We start from the raw sequence: 17732 nt of genomic DNA, 5'->3' as shown, positions 1-17732 counted from the left end.
CTATTCATTTTATTTGTCATGAAACATAGGTTTTGCAGTTTCGCAGATCATAATAGTTTTAGTAACTATAAAATAAGTGGCACTGACCCTGAAAATGGCCTTTGTTTGCAAACACAGCTGTTGCAATCTTTACATTGCAAACTAAGGTATATGCAGGAGAGAATTAAATACGAAGGATGGTGTGAGGAGAAACCTAAGCATCTGGAGGGAAGCAGCTTGTTTTGAAACTGTCAGTTACTAAACCCCTATTGTGAGAAACTCATGCAAAAATGTACCAGCCTTGACTGCAGTGGTTTCAAGCCACCTCAAAGTTAAAACAGATGAAACATGTTTAAAACAGACCAAAATGAATTAGCAGAACAATAGGAAAAGAAACTTTTATGGCATAGAAGAAAACAACAACATATTTTTAACGTTTTTAAGAGTAGAATCAAGATCACTTGTTACAACTGTGTTTGTTCAGTGTCGGTACTGTGCTACTATGTTTCAACATCAAAATGCATTTAACTACATCACGCTTATGAATATATTGAAAACATTGTTTTACCTACTAAATTAGTATTTACAAACATTGAGACACCTTCATTCATTAAATTATGGTTGTCTGGTAAATAATTATTGTGTCCTTATGGCAAATGAGACAAAATAGAGTAATTTTACAGGAAGTGATATTTGCTGGGTGTTTTTCCCTGGCTAATTTAAATGTATTTCAAATGTGTTTTAATCAGTGTTTGACCAATGAAAACAACCTTTTTAAAACCAAGACTGAGGATAAATCATTGCAACATACACTGCTAATAAGTCACATATGTCAGCAATGGCAAAGTGCTCTACAGTTAGCAGCACATTAACTTAAATAAGCAATGTGTCATGTGTTTTTGCTGGTTGAAAATTTCTCTCTATGTATATGGATTAGGAATGAAATTATCCTGTGTTACAAAGGTTACGCTGTCAGCTTCTGCTTTGCCCAATATAGTGAAAATTCTTTTTTTTTAAAGGAGTGTACATTAAAAGAGTGTGAGAAGCATAGACAATAGTATTGAAAGCTGAAATTACCCACTGTCTGTTTTGAATATCAAGTGACCTTGGGAGATATAACAAGGGACTGGTTTGTGGTGATAGGGGGATTCAAAGTGGTATCCACTGACACTGCTTAGTAGCACAGTTAGTTGCCAGTGTATTTTCATGCCTTAAATTCTGACGACTGCTTGTGTACTCATTTCTGTGGACATCTGAATGTGAATAATGAAAGGAGCTGCACAGATGACAACCTAAGTAAAATGAGAACTTTTACTTTAAGTTCTTGTAATTCACGTGTTGTCCCTTTTTTGAAATGCTCATGTATTGCCAAGTCTGGTTATGTATCTTGAAAAAATAAATACACAAACACTACAACATTTTCCCATTATTACTTTTCAGAGATGTGGACACATACCGTTTGCAATGCCTGGACATAATACATTTCCTCAATAGTTAACTTTTGTATATCCCTTTCATACAGATTTTTTTTTTTACAAAGTTTACAACATCTTCATTTTAAACAACCGTACTTTTTCTGCATATTTCAGAGACCTAAAACGCCCTCGTTATGTGCAAAACACCTAATTATCATACTGCTTGCCAATTCAAGCAATTGTAATTCCTAAGTTAAAATGCCAAGCGAATTTAGCCCATTACACTTCAAGGATTGTGTAAATAATAACATATTAGATCCTTGTAAAAGGAAACAAATGTAATCAAGACTCATCTACATCGTCTGTATTACTTTTCAATGCAAGGCTAAATTATGTAATATTAACAGTGCAAACTCTGTCTAGACTTCCTGAAAGAAGTCCCTGAAGACAGTAAATAGATGTCTCACCCAAATCTTTACAATGCATCTTACATTTTCGAGTTTCTATCTTTTGGTGTAAATGTAAGTATGGTTGACTGATTGTCATTTGCTCTGTTTCTGGTGTCTTGGCTGAAAAATGGATATCTGCATCATTTGCAGCATTTCCCCCCGATTTTTTCCCATTTTGTAAGGCCTGATGAGCTACGTGTCTGTGTTATTTATTCATTGCCTTCATATCAAACACTCCCAACTCATGGTTACCAAAAGTAAAGGGCCCTCACCTGATTGATTCTGTTAGATTCACCCCTTGATTTTCTTTTGTTTTATCTTAGCTACCTGCACACAATCATGTACAAAGTTAGCGCTAGAACTAAGGTTGACGGAGCCATTCTCAGGGTTCCAGAGGTAAACATTTCAAGCAATTATTTTACGTTTAAGAACTAAAGACAACAAAGGTTTGAAATCAGTAACCTGCTTGCGCTTATCTATCTAACCACCAATGATATGGACTCTTTCAAGATAAAAGCTTATTTTATATAGACTGACCGCCATATTGACTCGGATGAAGGTACATTCTTTTTGTTTTAAGTTAAACACACGTTCATACTTTGCTACGGTTTCAATACAATATAATCAATCACTCAGGCAAAAACGTGAAGTCATTTGCGATTTAAAACTGTAGTGCATACATTAAATGGCTCATTTTCTAACATTTCACTATGTCGACTTGTGAAGTACATTTGGCAGTAACCCTGTGGAGGTACTGACTTCAATTTTGAACGTTGAAATATTTTTATTTTTAAGTGTTCGAAAACATCCGTAAAACAACCTCAAAGTGACATTAGTAGTTCAAAAAGTGTACTGTGGAATGCCTCGGTCAGTAGATAGCGGTGTTTGGTAAATCAAAAGAATAATCCACACGAAAGGCTTTCGGTCTTTAGGACATTATTCCAATATGAGATTTTGCTGCACGTTGAGATTAAATATCCGCTCGTGGTTCATGGCAAAGAAACCAGGAAAGTTGGGTTTTTTTTAAATATAAATTTTGCACAGGTAGAGTTTTCTTATCCAAAATATCCCTTTCATAAATTAAATCGTCTGAATTTATGGCTGGGCGGGAGGGGAACGGCTGCACCACCCAACTGCCATTTCCACACAGGATGGGCCTTCTGAGGTGCTTTGGGATCCTTGGTAGAGTCCAGTGAATATGCAGGGCACAAATCCCCATCGTTGCCAACAATTAGTGATGGTGGAGAGGGAAAATTGGCCATGAAATTAAATGGCCTTTTCAACGTGGATGCCACACCACTGGCTACTCGTTTACGTTTGTTTGTACCAGCAAATTCTTCTGGTGTTCCTTCATGCACATCTGTTTTACCTGTAAGTCGCGGATTCTCTGATTTCACAATTGTTTTGACTGACGATCCTTGCAAAGCATGCTGCTTCCCCAACACTAAAGTTCTGTAATTCCTCCTTATCCTTGCACCATTTCGAAATTCGCAGTCTTCTAATACTGGGTCGTTTAAAGTGCTTTGAAGGTCTTCGCCTCGTCTGGATGCGTTTTGGGAATTGGTAGCTTTCTCAGTGCACACATAGCTTTCTTTTGCTTTCGTTGCAAAACAGTCTCGCATTTTATTCTCACTTAAAGTGGTTACTGCTTGCTGCGATACATTGCACGCATACTTGGGTTTCTTTCTGGGGTGTTGAGCCATATATCCGTATTCTTCCTCGCAGCTACTTTCTTCCAGTTTGACTGTAATATTGTGCATAATCGCTTTCCCCATGTCTGCACCGTCACCGTGGATGTGAACGGCGGGCCCTTGGCTATTGTCCGTATTTAAACTCTGGAAAGCCGAGGACAGTGCGATGAAATTGCTGATTTTCGATTCTTTCTCTACATTTGCTGTTAATGGGGAATCATTGTCTGGCGGCTCGGAAACTATCGTTACATTGTTTTCCTCTGCGCAGTGTGATATAGATGCTCCAAGGCATTTCCTCGACTCTGTTAATGTTCTTTGTTGTGGAAACTCGGTGTTTCCCTTTGGGCCAGGTACAAGCCCCCCTTCTGGAGCACGGTTAATTGTCGATTCAGACCTCTTTAGATATTGTGAAATTTCAGAGTGTGGGAATGGAAGCTCGGATATCCTATCGTTATTTACCTCGCCCCCGCAACTTCCACTGCCAGTTGAGCAGGACACGTTATGCGATTTAATAGTCCAGTGCTGCTCATTTTTCTTCACAACAGCCGACGACTTTAAATTACAATGAGAAGTTCTTCCTTCCAGGAGATCGTTACCGGCTGTTTCATGAAGCACATCATTGTTTTTGGCTTGGAACTGGTAGTGGAAGGTCGGCTGCGTTATGACGAGAGGTTTACTGCAGATGCTGGAGAAACTGGTGCGCCTGAACCGAATGCTTTGAAGTGAAACTTGGCTGGAAACGGAGCTGGAATCTGACTCGGACGAGCTGTCTTCGTCACTGGCCGAGGTTACGTCGGAGGATTCGGACACAGTGTCCTCCTCTTCCTCGTCCGAAGAAACCGAGTTGCTGGAACTCGACAAACTCGACCCAAAGTCCGAGTCGTTGTCTGCGCGATCGGAGAAGGAACTGGACTCGGAGTCGCTGCTGCAGCTTTCTTGCAAGGGCCCCTGGTTACAATGCAGTCCGTTGGCAAGATGAAATTTATTCAAGCACTGATCCCCTCCTTTAGTTTTGTAAGATTTAGGAGCAGCTGCCGCCAGTAAGACTCGCTTGGCACTGCTTGAACTTCCCAAATGTTTCTGAGTGATTTCACACGAACTTTTGCGCCTGAAATAATAGGTTAACCCGGCAGCATTCGGAGACTTAGGGTAGTAGGCGATGGCGGATTGGTAAAATACGGGATGTCGGCAAATCATGCTCCGAAATAAGGAGTGATTGGTGTGAAATGCGACGCAGTTACTTGATATTTCAGCAGTTTCGTAGTTTTGAGGCGTTTTGCAATGCGATCGCACCATTTCCGTGTAACTGTGGCTGGTAAATTTGCTGTAGAATTGAGGTAGATTGGAGGCCGGCAGCGAGCTGCCGCCTCCTTGCAAAGTCCTGCCAATTCCAGCCAGAGGCTGCGGCTTTCCATTCAAACTCAACCAAACTTTGTTCTCTTTTAAAAAACTTGTGTAGTGATCGGCAGGGGCTTTCCCCTGTTTGAGCTCCGTTGATAACAATGTCCCGTTTATTTTTCTTCTCTTGGTCTTCAGAACTCGTTCGGTTTTGCAAGAGGTATACAGCGCTTCCACATCCTCCCGAGAAATTAGAGTGCATTTAGCTGCATGAAAAGCAATAGAATTTATCGCCTTGAGTTTCCTTAATTCTTCCAAATCGCAGTGATGTTTCTTCACGTTTAGATGGTCCATCCTTTTGTGTACGGTTGTCCTGGGTATATTTTTCAGCAGATTGGTGAATACTTGGGAGAGCGCAAACATTTGTTTCCCCTTAATTATAAGGTAACCAAGTCTCACACCATCCACCTCTTCATAACCCGATTCCAAGTCTCCCATATCGACACCTAAATTCTGTCCAACAATCGCTGAAAAAAAACATCGACTGCGCAATTCGACATTCCTCATGGCATCCTGTTTGAAAACACATATGATTATTCTTTCTGATACAGCTGACATTTTATATATTTTTTTAAAACACTGGGAATATATTTAATACACAGCATATAGTATTGTAATACATATAAATTAAAAAGCAGCATCACGTTATTTATTTGCAGCGAACGTTTCCACGTTATGCGTATTGCTATACCTGCAATCTTTTAATTATCCCAAATACTCATGAATATACTCTACTGTATGCGAGAGAATGGAGACAGAGAGCGAGCGAGAGAGAGAGAGAGAGAGAGAGAGCGAGAGAGAGAGAGAGAGAGAGAGAGAGGGGAGAGAGAGAGGGAGAGAGAGAGAGAGAAAAATGCAGCTGCTATTCCCGCCGCTGCTTCTCCCACAAATAAGATGACAGAGTGAAGTGAGCTCGTCGGGAGACACCTTCATCAATTAATTCCCCTAAAGCCAGTTCTGATTGGATGCCACTGACAGGTGATGCAATAAAAATTGATATTCCACCCCCTTCCAAAAAAAAAAAATCCCCCACTAATTAGCATATCCTTATACTCCCACCCTCTTGCTGAAGTAAATACAGTTAGTATGCAAATCTTTAATATATTCCCCCCTCTCCCGAAAAAAATAATCCTAAAGAGCGCTCCAGCCAGCCGCAAGCTACCTGGGTTATGTTATACATTTCTTTATTGTGCCTTCCGACGTTGTTGATACAAATGCATAGGAAAATAAACTTAACAGTTTTAATCGCGACTTTCCGCACAGTGCATGTCAGGCTATGCTTAGATGAAAAATATTTGACGAAGACTGCATGCCCATTTTAATGTATTTTTTGAAGAAAGGCGGTCTCACGTTTTACCAAAGGCTATCGGCGTATTTCTGTTCAGTCAGAAGTTATATATTTTATTCAATAAGATACCTAATGATATCGTGTTGTTTGTAATATAAATCTTATTTCATCCTTGGGTGAAATATCGCCTTTCCAGATTTTGCCTCCAGTTTGCACGAAAGGCAGCTCAAGATTGAGCGCTCGCAGGAAGACAGAATTTTATTTTTGTACATTGTTTTATTGACTTATCAACACGTGTTTAACAATTTGATGCGGATAAATCGTGGGGTATCTTCAAAATGAACATAATAGTAAGAGTATGTCGCCGTGCCCATGCCATTTCCTTGTTTAACTGCTATCTACCCAATGAATTAGCAACCTTGCTGGAGCATACCGCACCACAGTGATGTTTGGTGGATGTCTACAACTAGCTAAATGCCAAGCTTCCCCTCACCCCTCCAGTCTTCAAAACGTACAGACTATGTGCATTCAGTTTTGTCTGTTCATTATAATCTGAAACTTTCCAACTTCAATAATCAAGATTCATTACAGAAATTATGCAAACTCATTAAAAATCATTTAAAAACCCTGCTACTTCCGAAGGAGGAAAATGGTCCTTAATAGAACAATTTAAATGCTACGTGCAATTCCTTCTAACCCCCCCCCCCCCCCACACACACACACACATACAAAGATTTTTCGTGTGATAAATATGGTATAGCAACAGTCCTTCAAATAATCAGACTCGTGAACTTCCTCGCAGTTCTTGCCGCAGATTTGCATAACATCTATAAAGATCTTAAACATGGACATCATAATAGTATACTGTTTTATATATGTACACACACACACAGTAAATTATAGTAAAATGAACAAGTTTCTTTCTGCTGCTGGTTGGAAGGAGGCAGCGTATTCTGTGCTTTTTGCAGGAATCCGTTTTCACAATGGCCACCTCGCTACCAGAGAAGCAGGTATCTAGAAACTACGCTGACCACGTCGGCAACAATATTAAACTTTATATTTTACTGCAGCGGAGAAAAGGCAACGTGGCACGAAGATTGGATATCTTAATAATTTAAGCTTCTTGAAGGTCTTCTGTCCAGGCAGTCAAGAATAAAGGGACTCGATTGCTGGCTGCAGCGCGCAAATAAAAAAAACCTTGCACGGCAGTTGGGTGCTCTGACTAGGTATATGTGAAGCTTTGTGCACGATTGGCAACCACGATTCTCAAAGTGCAAAATCAAACAGTGGGCTGTAGTATGGCAGAAAGGGTCTAGGCTCAAACTTTTAAGCAATCCGGGAGAGCCTGAAAATTAGTGCCACCCATTGCAGAATGGACGGAGCAGGAGCGTTATTCGCGGCGCAACAGCACTAAACAGCAGAGAGGGGCGATGGGTTACTGAAGCGATGAAAGGGCGCTAGTTATTTCTACAATCAAACTTCATTTAATGGTCAATGCACCAGACAACGCATCATTGCAGTTATTGCTGACGACAAGCAGATCTTTAATGCTTCTTTATTAGCCTTCATCTTAAACGGTTTGGGTCTGTGTGAATTCTTAGACTCACAGCATCATAAAATGTGTCAAAACGGACTTATTCATAATAGTTATGCTTCGCTCAAGTGCAGGTCATCTTTGCAACACAGTCTTCATCACCATTTTGATATATTGATTGGTATTAGAGAGATTCTGGATTACACTATGCACAACATGCTTCACAAGCCAACACAATTGCACATTCATGCACAATTCTATGCACAAATGATTTCCCCTATTATTTAATCTGCTGACGGATTCTACAAGGGGCTGATCATCAAATCGCTCTAAAATATACACTGGCCGATGTAATGGCTAAAACTGGATTATGACCATGAGGGCAAAACGTGTAATGGCCGTCCATGTGGGGCACGCAAGGCATTCAGGGAATTATTGTAAAGGCTAAAATGAAAATGAGAACAACACAGACGTATTTAACAATTTCCACGTATAATTCATAAAATTACAGAACAATTACTGTCATTACTTGCATTTTATACAACCCTTTTTTGCTGCTTAATTTTGCCATCAGTTGTTTTTGTCACCATCAATATTTGACAGAAAATGACAGGTCGCTCTTGCACATCACTAAACGCCGTATACCCAAGGCTGTTTAGGAACAAGGGGTTGAAGCAGAAAGGAAGCTCTTCGAGGCCCATCTCTAAACACACGAAAGGCAGGTTGCCTCCGCATGGCTCTATACATAGCGAGCTGGTGTTTATTTTTAATCACCCCAGTTGCCTCATAACAGGATTAAAAATGCTTGATTAAAACATAAGGGGAAATACGCCAATGTATTTATACAGCTACACATAGGTTTTACATAGATTTTCATCCAACGCCTAGATGTCCGAGTTGATAACTGCGAGATAACATAGCAAGGTGGCTGTCTGTCATTTTAATCAAATATAAGACCATTGTAAATGATTTGATCTCCGCGACAGCAACATCCTTCATAGAACAACACTGATTGTTCTAATTACAATAGCAGGTGATTTCCGCAGATATATATAATTCCCCATTTGTAAGTTTGGATTAAATATCATTTGGAGCAGTGGTATATAGAAATAATTTTGAAGTATTAGTGTGCTACATACAGACGTTCAGTTAAAATAAAAATACTCCTACAAAATATTTTCTGCATATGGGGTCAGCTGGGGGAAATAGTTGCTGAAATACAACTGTCAAATGAGATATGTACTCCGGCAGTACAGCAAATCAAATGTGCTTTTGAATTACAAAAAAAAAAAATCTTGTAGTGTTTTATATATTGAGATAAATACTGTTGTTGTATTTCATTTGAATTACAAACATTTTAATCACCAAGAACAGAGCCTACTGTTGTTGTTTTAAAGCCTAAATGCCATCTGCGTTTGGATAAATTTGTTTATCCAAACGCAGTTTTTATTTTACTTGACAACAAATTGTATTATTAACTTTACCTCTTAATAGATAGACTAGTAGCTTGTTTAACTTCATATTATTGTGGGATGGTTCATCATTGTTTATAGACGGAGCCAAAACGATTTTTATACACCAACAATCAAAAAAAGACACGATTCACACACATGAAGAGTGACTTCTTGGTTTCCTCCTTGGTTAAAACACGCTTTATTCATTGAAATAAGTTTTTACAACCAGGCAAATCTGTGCACCGTTGAAATCTGTGCTTTAAAAGTACTCTTTTGAGCATTCAGAACGGTTTACTGTGGTTAAAACATGTAACTTATAAGTTGGAAAGTAAACGTTTTTATACCACATTTTACCCAACTAATGAAACTTATGTATCTAATCAAAAAAGGCTCGACAAGCAGCAAGCCAATAATCACATCAGAACGATTTGTTCACCCACAATTAACTACAGGTTATATTTGATTGTGGACTAGAGTACAAAGAATGGTTAAGAGCTAGAAAAGTTCAAGTCATATTGCATCAAAATGTAGGTTAATATCGTATATTTGTTCAAACAACATTAAGTTTTCACTAACCCTCTTCACCTATAAACTACCATAATTGCGTTAGCCTTGATGCCTTGCTCTTACAAAAACAAGGAGCCTTCCTGTGTGTGGTGCAGTATCACTTAAGTGGCACATTTTAAAGACTGCGAAAAGTGACACTTTCTAAATGCATCAGTTGGCTAAGACCATTTACATAATGTTCCTGTTTTTTTGCACATACTTTTCTAAATATTTCTGTCAGAAAAAGGTGCTTAAAAGAGAAAAAATAGTTGCTTGAAAAAATAAACGTTAAATGTGACTGAGACCGTCCGGGATGGATTTCCATCAGGAATTTGTTCTATTTTACTTGCATATAGACTGTATGCCAATTGTCTACTGACCCATAATCAAAATGTGTTGACCTTTCTACCCCTCTCCTGCCCCCTGACCTATCCCGAACTCAATGCAGCCTTTCTAAATTTGCAAAGCATTGAACATGCAAAGGGGGGCTGGGGAGGCTTTGTTCTCGACAGACCATCAGAGTGTGCATTCTGCTAAAAAGAAAAGACGCCCTTTCTCACTGATAATGGTCGACCAAGGAAAAAAAACAGCTAAAGAGGGGACTTATATTCCTCTCACAAGTATCAACGTTCACTTAGTAGGCACCGAGAGAAATAAGATGGCAATTTCGAGTTTTCTCGTGGACCAAATGATTATGAAGAAAAATCTAAATAGGTTTCCAGGATTTTAGTTGGCGACAAATTTCCAATGCAATATAAATCAGTTAAATGACGTAAGAAATGGTTAACTCGCAGTTAGTTGGCAAGAAGTAGGAATGTCATTAATAGCATTATAATTCGGTCAGGACTGAACTTGCCCTAACTTAGCATTTAAAACATAAATATTTCTTCATTAATCGGTATTAATTTAGCGGATAGAGTAAATACCTTAATGGACTCGGTGTTAAACTAAGATATTGTTACTTTCCGTGTAGTATACATTCAATGAAAAAATATGTTATGCAATTTGCTCTGCTCCCCGAAGAGAATAAAAATTGAAATAGTGTTACTATTATCGCATTGTAAGCACTTAGCTTACACAGCAAAGTATTGTTTTAAAACGTTATCACGTTATAAAATCCACGTGTGATTGGATTTTAGAATGCGCAATTTGTGAGCAATTACCTTGTGGCTGCATTCGCAGCATCTCAAAAATCATAGACCGTCTTTATGCACAGGAACATTTAAATCAACCCCCACCCCCCCAAACCTGTCATGAACTTGTAGGAATACATCTGCAAGGAAAATATAAACCTACATCTATTTTAAGTAACTTGATAGAGCAGAGCATACGATTTCGATAGTTACATTGAATTTATTCGGAAGTATAATTTACTTCTGCCTAGTTGAACTCACAATTCTGTGCGGTACTCAAACGTTGCAAGGTTTTTTAATGCGGTGCATTGATCGTGTCGCATAAGAAATAGGCAAATTGATTTCAAATCTAAAAGCTACTTTTGCTATATTATTGGGACTTGGGGAGTCTTTGAGGTGTATTTTTCATTACAGCTTTAAAAGGCATCAACTTAATCAAAGTTAAGTAACTGCAACGTTCAGAGATACAAAAGTAAAGTAAATTTTAAAGAAATAAATATTTTCTGGATTCTTAATGGAGTTGTAGGCCACTTCCTTTGAAAGTTCGACATTCAATTCGACTGGCATCAGCAGCGTTAGGATGGACTAGAGGGTCGTAACGTAACCGATTCAGAAGGCGGGGGTCAACTTACTGCAACAACGTGCTCGGCAAGGCAGCCTTTAAAGAAACAACAAGATTAGGAAAAAATGTAGTTCATTAAATACCGCTTGCTATATTTACATGTACCAGTGACGAGTTTCTTGAGATCTAATATGCGTGGAAATACGTCTGTCGATTTTAAAGCACAGAAGGTAAGCATTTCCAAAGATGCCGTTGGGGTCGTAGACAGCAAGGCAGAAACAAAGGGAATTCATTCTCGATCTCGAAAATCAAGTGCATATGTTTTACTCACTCGTTGTTTAAGGCCTTAAGGAGCGTAAAAATATCTATCTATATTAAATATAAATTTCATTTTTGAAGATTTCAATCAGAATGCAGTTGGAAATTCAATGCGTTCTGGATCGAACAAAGCACATTTTCAAATGTTTCCAGTGGAAATAGGCTGGTTTTCATGAAATCAACGTCTCAAGGCACGCGGTATTCCCTTTTAATCTCTTAAAGATTCATATCAGAAATAACACCTAAAGCAATTAAATAGACTTTATTTCGACAGTGAATATGTGTAAAGCTGACCGTTTGTAAATACCGACAAGAACGGTATTTTAATCAAAAAAGACATTCGCATCAATACTTTAATTGTAAACCTTATTTTTTTTGTCTGCAATGTCATGGAAGTAGACTTAATGCAAAACACTCCGTTAATTTATTTTTAAATACATAGATACGCAGAAGACTGCCACAGTTTTGCTTAGTAACAAAACTGTAGAAGCTTTTTGTAACACCATGTTTGCAATCAGCAACGTCCAACATATCCCAATGAGAATTTTCAGTCCCTATGTTTCCTTCCAGTTTAGTATTGCCATTTATTTAAACTTTTGACTGAAGATAAAATAAACAAATTTTAATAATATAATTGCTTGTTCTGTATTTGGCTATCCTTGTATATCAAGTAAATTATTTTTACAAGCCTGTAGCGCATTTTTTTTGCAAATTTAGCGAACCTACCGTGAACAGGGTGATTATCACAAAAAGAAAAAAATGTTTTTTACTCTCTGTGCTGTATTTCCCGACATTGTTTTTATAGTTTTAAGGAGTTGCAGCAAATCCTTTTTTTTTTTTAAATATTTAAAAAAAGAAGACAAAAACAAGAAAGATTAAACTACTTGTAACTTTCCAGATCCCCCCTCTGCAGCACTCTGCAACTCCAAATGTTGGGATCTGCAACTACTTAGCCTGGTTCACGTGGGTGAGGATAGGATGAGTGAGTCACCTTTAACCTTCGCTCGTTCCGGCTTTGGGCTCAATGTATATACCCACAATGCCCATTGAGTCCATCAAGGCGCGCGCCAGTAGTGTGTGTGTGTGTGGACCGGAAGTCAGCCGGAGTCCGGCCTCTCAGCCCGCTGGCTCATGAATGGCTGTTCATTTGACGGGCGAACCGTCAATCATCATTCAGACATCTGAGGATACGCCCCCCCACCCCCGAAACTCTCCCCCACCCCCTCCGTCCCCACCGCACGCGCATGCGCACACGCGCACACACACACAAACAAAACAGGCGCAGCGGAGGCTGGAGGGCTCGCGCAGTTTCCGTTATCGGTTTCAGTTGCGCGTGAAGTTGCGCGTCTCTCGCGCCCAAGTGCTCCCCCCCCACACGCGCCCACCCCCCCCCCCACACACACACAACCCCGCCCCCAACCCCCCCACACACACAACCCCGCCCCCAACCCCCCACCCCACACAGCACCCCCCCCCACCCCCCCCCACACACTCACACGGCCCCCCCCCCACACACACAGCACCCCCGCCCCCAACCCCCCCCACACACATACAGCCCCGCCCCCCCCCCCAACCCCCCCACCGCCCCCAACCCCCCCCCCCCACAGACAAAACCCCACAACCCAGACCCCCCCGCCCCACACACCCCCCCCACACACACCACCACAACACACACACACATACACACACACACCCCCACACACACACACATATACACACACACACATATACACACACACACACATACACACACACATACATACACACACACACACACACACACACACACACACACACACACACACACACACACACACACATACACACACACACACACACACACACATACATACACACACACACACACACACACACACACATATACACACACACACACACACACACACACACACACACACACACACACACACACACACACACACACACACCCCCACACACACACACACACAACCCCCCCTCCCCCCCCCCCTCCTCCTTCTCAAACACGCTGTTCGGGTTTGAATCTGTGGCCGTCCTCGTGGGCTGTCATTGCGCCTGCTCGCGCTGCTCGGCAGCCTGAGCCGGGGCTGCTGCGAGCCCGTGTCTCTGTGTCTGTGCCCGTGTGTGCCCGTGTGAGGAGGGAGGGAGGGAGGGAGGGGGGCTGGCAGGCCCCCGTCAACATGGGGCTAACACAATGTGGGACTTGAATTCAAAAACAAGAATCTCTCCTCCCATGTTTTTTATCCCCTCTCTCTCCCTGCCCTTTTCTTTCTCCCCTTCTACTCGTAGATGGTTTCAAGTGGACTTCCGGCTGACTTTTCAAATATGAAGGAGATGATTGGCGGCTGTTGCGTTTGCTCAGACGAGAGAGGCTGGACTGAGAACCCCCTAGTTTACTGTGACGGACACGGTTGTAACGTTGCCGTTCATCAAGGTAAATTTCTGCAGAAGTAGCAGCAGCATCAGGATAGACCTCCGGCCTCGTTTAAGGCTGAAGCCTCGATCGAGGCCCGGTTCCGAGCTGACTTTTTCTTCAGTACAGTTTTAGGCCTTGGGAGGTCTGATTTAATTATTTTTCCCCCAATTAAATAAACCTTCAGAGGGAAACTGACTTCATGCAATGATTTTGGGACAATTATTAATTTAGTAGAGGATCGGTGTCCGTCCATTGTTGGCACTTGTGCAGTTAATTCTAAAATATCCCATTTCATGAGTGATAAGGTTAACTTCCTGGATTCTGAGTGGCGATCTTTTAGTGAAATAATTGTATTTCATGTCATTCATGAAATAAAAATGATGTGCAATTATTCAGATTGGCACACTTGTGTCTATGATTCTGTATATACGTATGTCTCGTGGCTGTATATGTATAATAATACAGCTCTTTAAGTGAGATTGCACAGGTTCATAGTTGTACACAAGCATAAAATTGTATCAGTGGTTTTGGTTTGAGTATGGATTAGTCTGCATAATGATCAAGACATCTGGATTCAGATTCAGATTCAATTAATTGTCATTGTCAGTGTACAGTACAGAGACAACGAAATGCATTACAACGAAATGCGTGTCCATGAGTGCATGTGTGTACAACTGGATGCTTCTATGCAAATCAGTTTTTGCATACCTATGTATGCACATTTCATGGTCTACAGATCTTCATTTTTTAATATCTGTACGCTTATGCCTTTATGGATATACTGTTAAGAATGAAAGTACATTTATACATGACTGATATTCAGAATGTTTGTATAGATGTTTATCTTTGCATATTCAATGTGTATAAATGTATGTGTTTCACATGTTTCAATGTAGTTGTGATTATGGATATTTAGTTAAGCAAGAGTGTGTAGAATGTGTTTATTAATGTACATGCACATTGATATTTCTGAATATTTAGAGAAAGAGGGAATGATTGATGGTAGAGAGAGGAATGAACCAGACAGTTCGTGAAGTCCCCTTAGTATATCTTGCATCCCATTGAAGTTAGATCCAAATATTATCCCACGGAAATTCAGTTAAACTTTCCAGATAACGTGAAAAGGTCAGGAAAGGGTTATTAGATTCAGTATTAAAGAGACAAAAATCTCTTCTGCAGTCATAAATGTAACTTCAGGATGGCATATCTTTCTGATGCCTGGTTCCTGAATGCCATTAAATGAGTGCAAACATTCTAGGTGGGGGTTACAGTAAAGGGAAAATAACCACAGATTGTGATCATGTCGGTACCAATGGCACATGCTGAAATAAGAGCAGTCTTATTATTAGATTTCAGAGGGCCAGAAAATAAAATAATAAAATGCAGCATCTAGAGGGTACTTATCTCCACACTAGGTAGAAGCAAAAGAGGAGTGAAGTTGGGATGAATGTGTCTCTGAAGAGTGGACGTGAAAGCAAATAACCAAGACTACCCGTGTAGGAAGGAACTGCAGATGCGGGTTTCCACCGAAGACAGACCCAAAATACTGAAATATAGTTACTCCAGCATTTTGTGTCTAACCTATATTAGCTCTTGTATACCAGGCCCTAGCAATCCTTGTTTGCTTAATGAAAATGTTAACATGTGTGGATCTGTGAAGGCATTGGCATGGTTCATAATGAATTCCTTTACAAAAGAGGGATATGCTACAGAGGAGTGAGAAATATTGTATGAGAGAGGAGATAAAGGTTTAGCATTTTACAAAGTTGATATATTGACTGCTTGATGAAATCCTTCCCAGGCTATTTAAATACACAAAGTTGTAAACTGTAAAGGTTTTGGCTATCAATTTTCAATCAGGACTCACAGGCCCCCATTCTCAGCGCTCCCTTTAAATTCATTGGGTTCACTGGAAAATTTATTATGCTATTGTGTAACATCTTAAAAAAATAGTGAATTAAGTGTCTCAACCATGATTTTGGAAAAATCTGAGAAAGGATTAGATGGAGCAACTACAGGTTAGTAAGCCAGGAGGTTAGAAAATTATTGGGAAAAGTTAATTGAGAATGTTTAGATAGGCACAGGTTAATCAAAGATTAATGGCATAGATTTTAACACATTTGCATAAGCGTTAATATTTGTGCCACGGCATTTGTATTTGCATTTGTACATAGAAACATAGAAAATAGGTGCAGGAGGAGGCCATTTGGCCCTTCGAGCCTGCACCGCCATTCATTGTGATCATGGCTGATCATCCACAATCAGTAATCCGTGCCTGACTTCTCGCTTGATTCTGGTAGCCCCGAGAGCTCTATCTAACTCTTTTAAATTCATCAAATGAATTGGCCTCTACTGCCTGCTGTGGCAGAGAATTCCACAAATTCACAACTGTCGGGTGAAAACGTTTTTTCTCATCTCAGTTTTAAATGGCCTCCCCTTTATTCTTAGACTGTGGGCCCTGGTTCTGGACTCCCCCAGCATTGGGAACATTTTTCCTGCATCTAGCTTGTGCAGTCCTTTTATGATTTAATACGTTTCTATATGATCCTCCCTCATGTTTCTAAATTCCAGTGAATACAAGCCCAGTCTTTCCAATCTTTCCTCGTATGACAGTCCCGCCATCCTGTGGATTAACCTCGTGAATCTACATTGCACTGCCTCAATAGCAAGGATGTCCTTCCTGCGGCCCCAGCACCGAGCTTTGCGGCACACCACTCGCCACTGCCTGCCATTCTGACAGGGACCCGTTTATTCCTACTCTTTGTTTCCTGTCTGGCAACCAATTTCTATTCATGTCAATACCCTACCCCCAATACCATGTGCTCTAATTTTACCCACTAATCCCCTGTGTGGGACCTTATCAAAGGCTTTCTGAAAGTCCTGATACATTACATCCACTGGCTCTCCTTCATCCATTTCACTTGTCACATCCTCAAAAATTTCCAGAAGATTAGTCAAGCCGGATTTCCCCTTCATAAATCCATGCTGACTTGGACCAATCTTACTGCTATCCAAATGTGCCGTTATTACTTCTTTAATATTTGACTCCAGTATCTTCCCCACCACGGATGTCAGGCTAACTGGTCTATAATTCCCTGTTTTCTTTCTCGCTCCTTTCTTGAAAAGTGGGATAACATTGGCTACCGTCCAATCCACAGGAACTGATCCTGAATCTATAGAACATTTGAAAATGGTCACCAATGCATCCAAGATTTCGAGAACCACCTCCTTGAGTACCCTGGGACGCAGACCACCAGGCCCTAGGGATTAATCAGCCTTATAATAGATAATTGTTAGTTTCTATTCTATCCAGAGATGCTGCCTGTCCCGCTGACTTATTCCAGCACTTTTTGTCTATCTTCGGTGTAAACCAGCATCTGCCGTTCCTTCCTACACTATACTCTGACTGATGAAGGCCAATGTGCCAAAAGCCTTCATGATCACTCTCTCAAACCTGTCATCATCGCATTGTTTTCCTTTTAACTATTTGCTGGATCACCTGCTAACCTTTCATAAACCTAGAGCATCCAGATATCTCTGAACATCATT

The 17732-nt window shown here is 40.4% G+C and overlaps 2 protein-coding genes across 12 annotated transcripts in view; one reads left to right on the top strand and one right to left on the bottom strand.

The window, feature by feature from the left end:
- Nucleotides 1-365: 365 nt before the first annotated feature.
- Nucleotides 366-12877, bottom strand: skida1 (SKI/DACH domain containing 1). 4 transcript variants are annotated; one of them, XM_055652688.1, is made up of 2 exons: nt 12494-12711; nt 366-5445 (listed from the first exon to the last, which is right to left on the bottom strand). In XM_055652688.1, the coding sequence occupies exon 2, from the start codon at nt 5437-5439 to the stop codon at nt 2917-2919; it is 2523 nt and encodes an 840-aa protein (XP_055508663.1). In that variant the 5' UTR covers nt 5440-5445; nt 12494-12711; the 3' UTR covers nt 366-2916. The 4 variants fall into 4 exon arrangements, 2 of the variants coding, with proteins under 2 accessions (XP_055508663.1, XP_055508654.1); XM_055652679.1 differs by lacking the exon at nt 12494-12711 and adding an exon at nt 5624-6309; XR_008725202.1 differs by lacking the exons at nt 366-5445; nt 12494-12711 and adding exons at nt 9368-11545; nt 12759-12877.
- mllt10 (MLLT10 histone lysine methyltransferase DOT1L cofactor) overlaps nt 11538-17732 on the top strand; it is a 227184-nt gene continuing 220989 nt past the window's right edge. For 3 of the 8 annotated variants that reach the window (XM_055652641.1, XM_055652615.1, XM_055652582.1), the window contains exon 1: nt 11543-11679. Coding sequence is in view for 2 of the 8 variants with exons in the window: in XM_055652561.1 (XP_055508536.1) it covers nt 11641-11679; nt 14057-14201 (184 nt within the window). In the remaining 6 variants the exon portion in view is untranslated. The other 5 variants (XM_055652623.1, XM_055652591.1, XM_055652571.1 and 2 more) reach the window with 4 other exon arrangements.

Source organism: Leucoraja erinacea, chromosome 2, assembly GCF_028641065.1.
Source record: "Leucoraja erinacea ecotype New England chromosome 2, Leri_hhj_1, whole genome shotgun sequence".
NCBI classification, from domain to species: domain Eukaryota; kingdom Metazoa; phylum Chordata; class Chondrichthyes; order Rajiformes; family Rajidae; genus Leucoraja; species Leucoraja erinaceus.
Note: the sequence above shows the minus strand (reverse complement) of the source record. Positions and strands in the feature narration are given on the sequence as shown.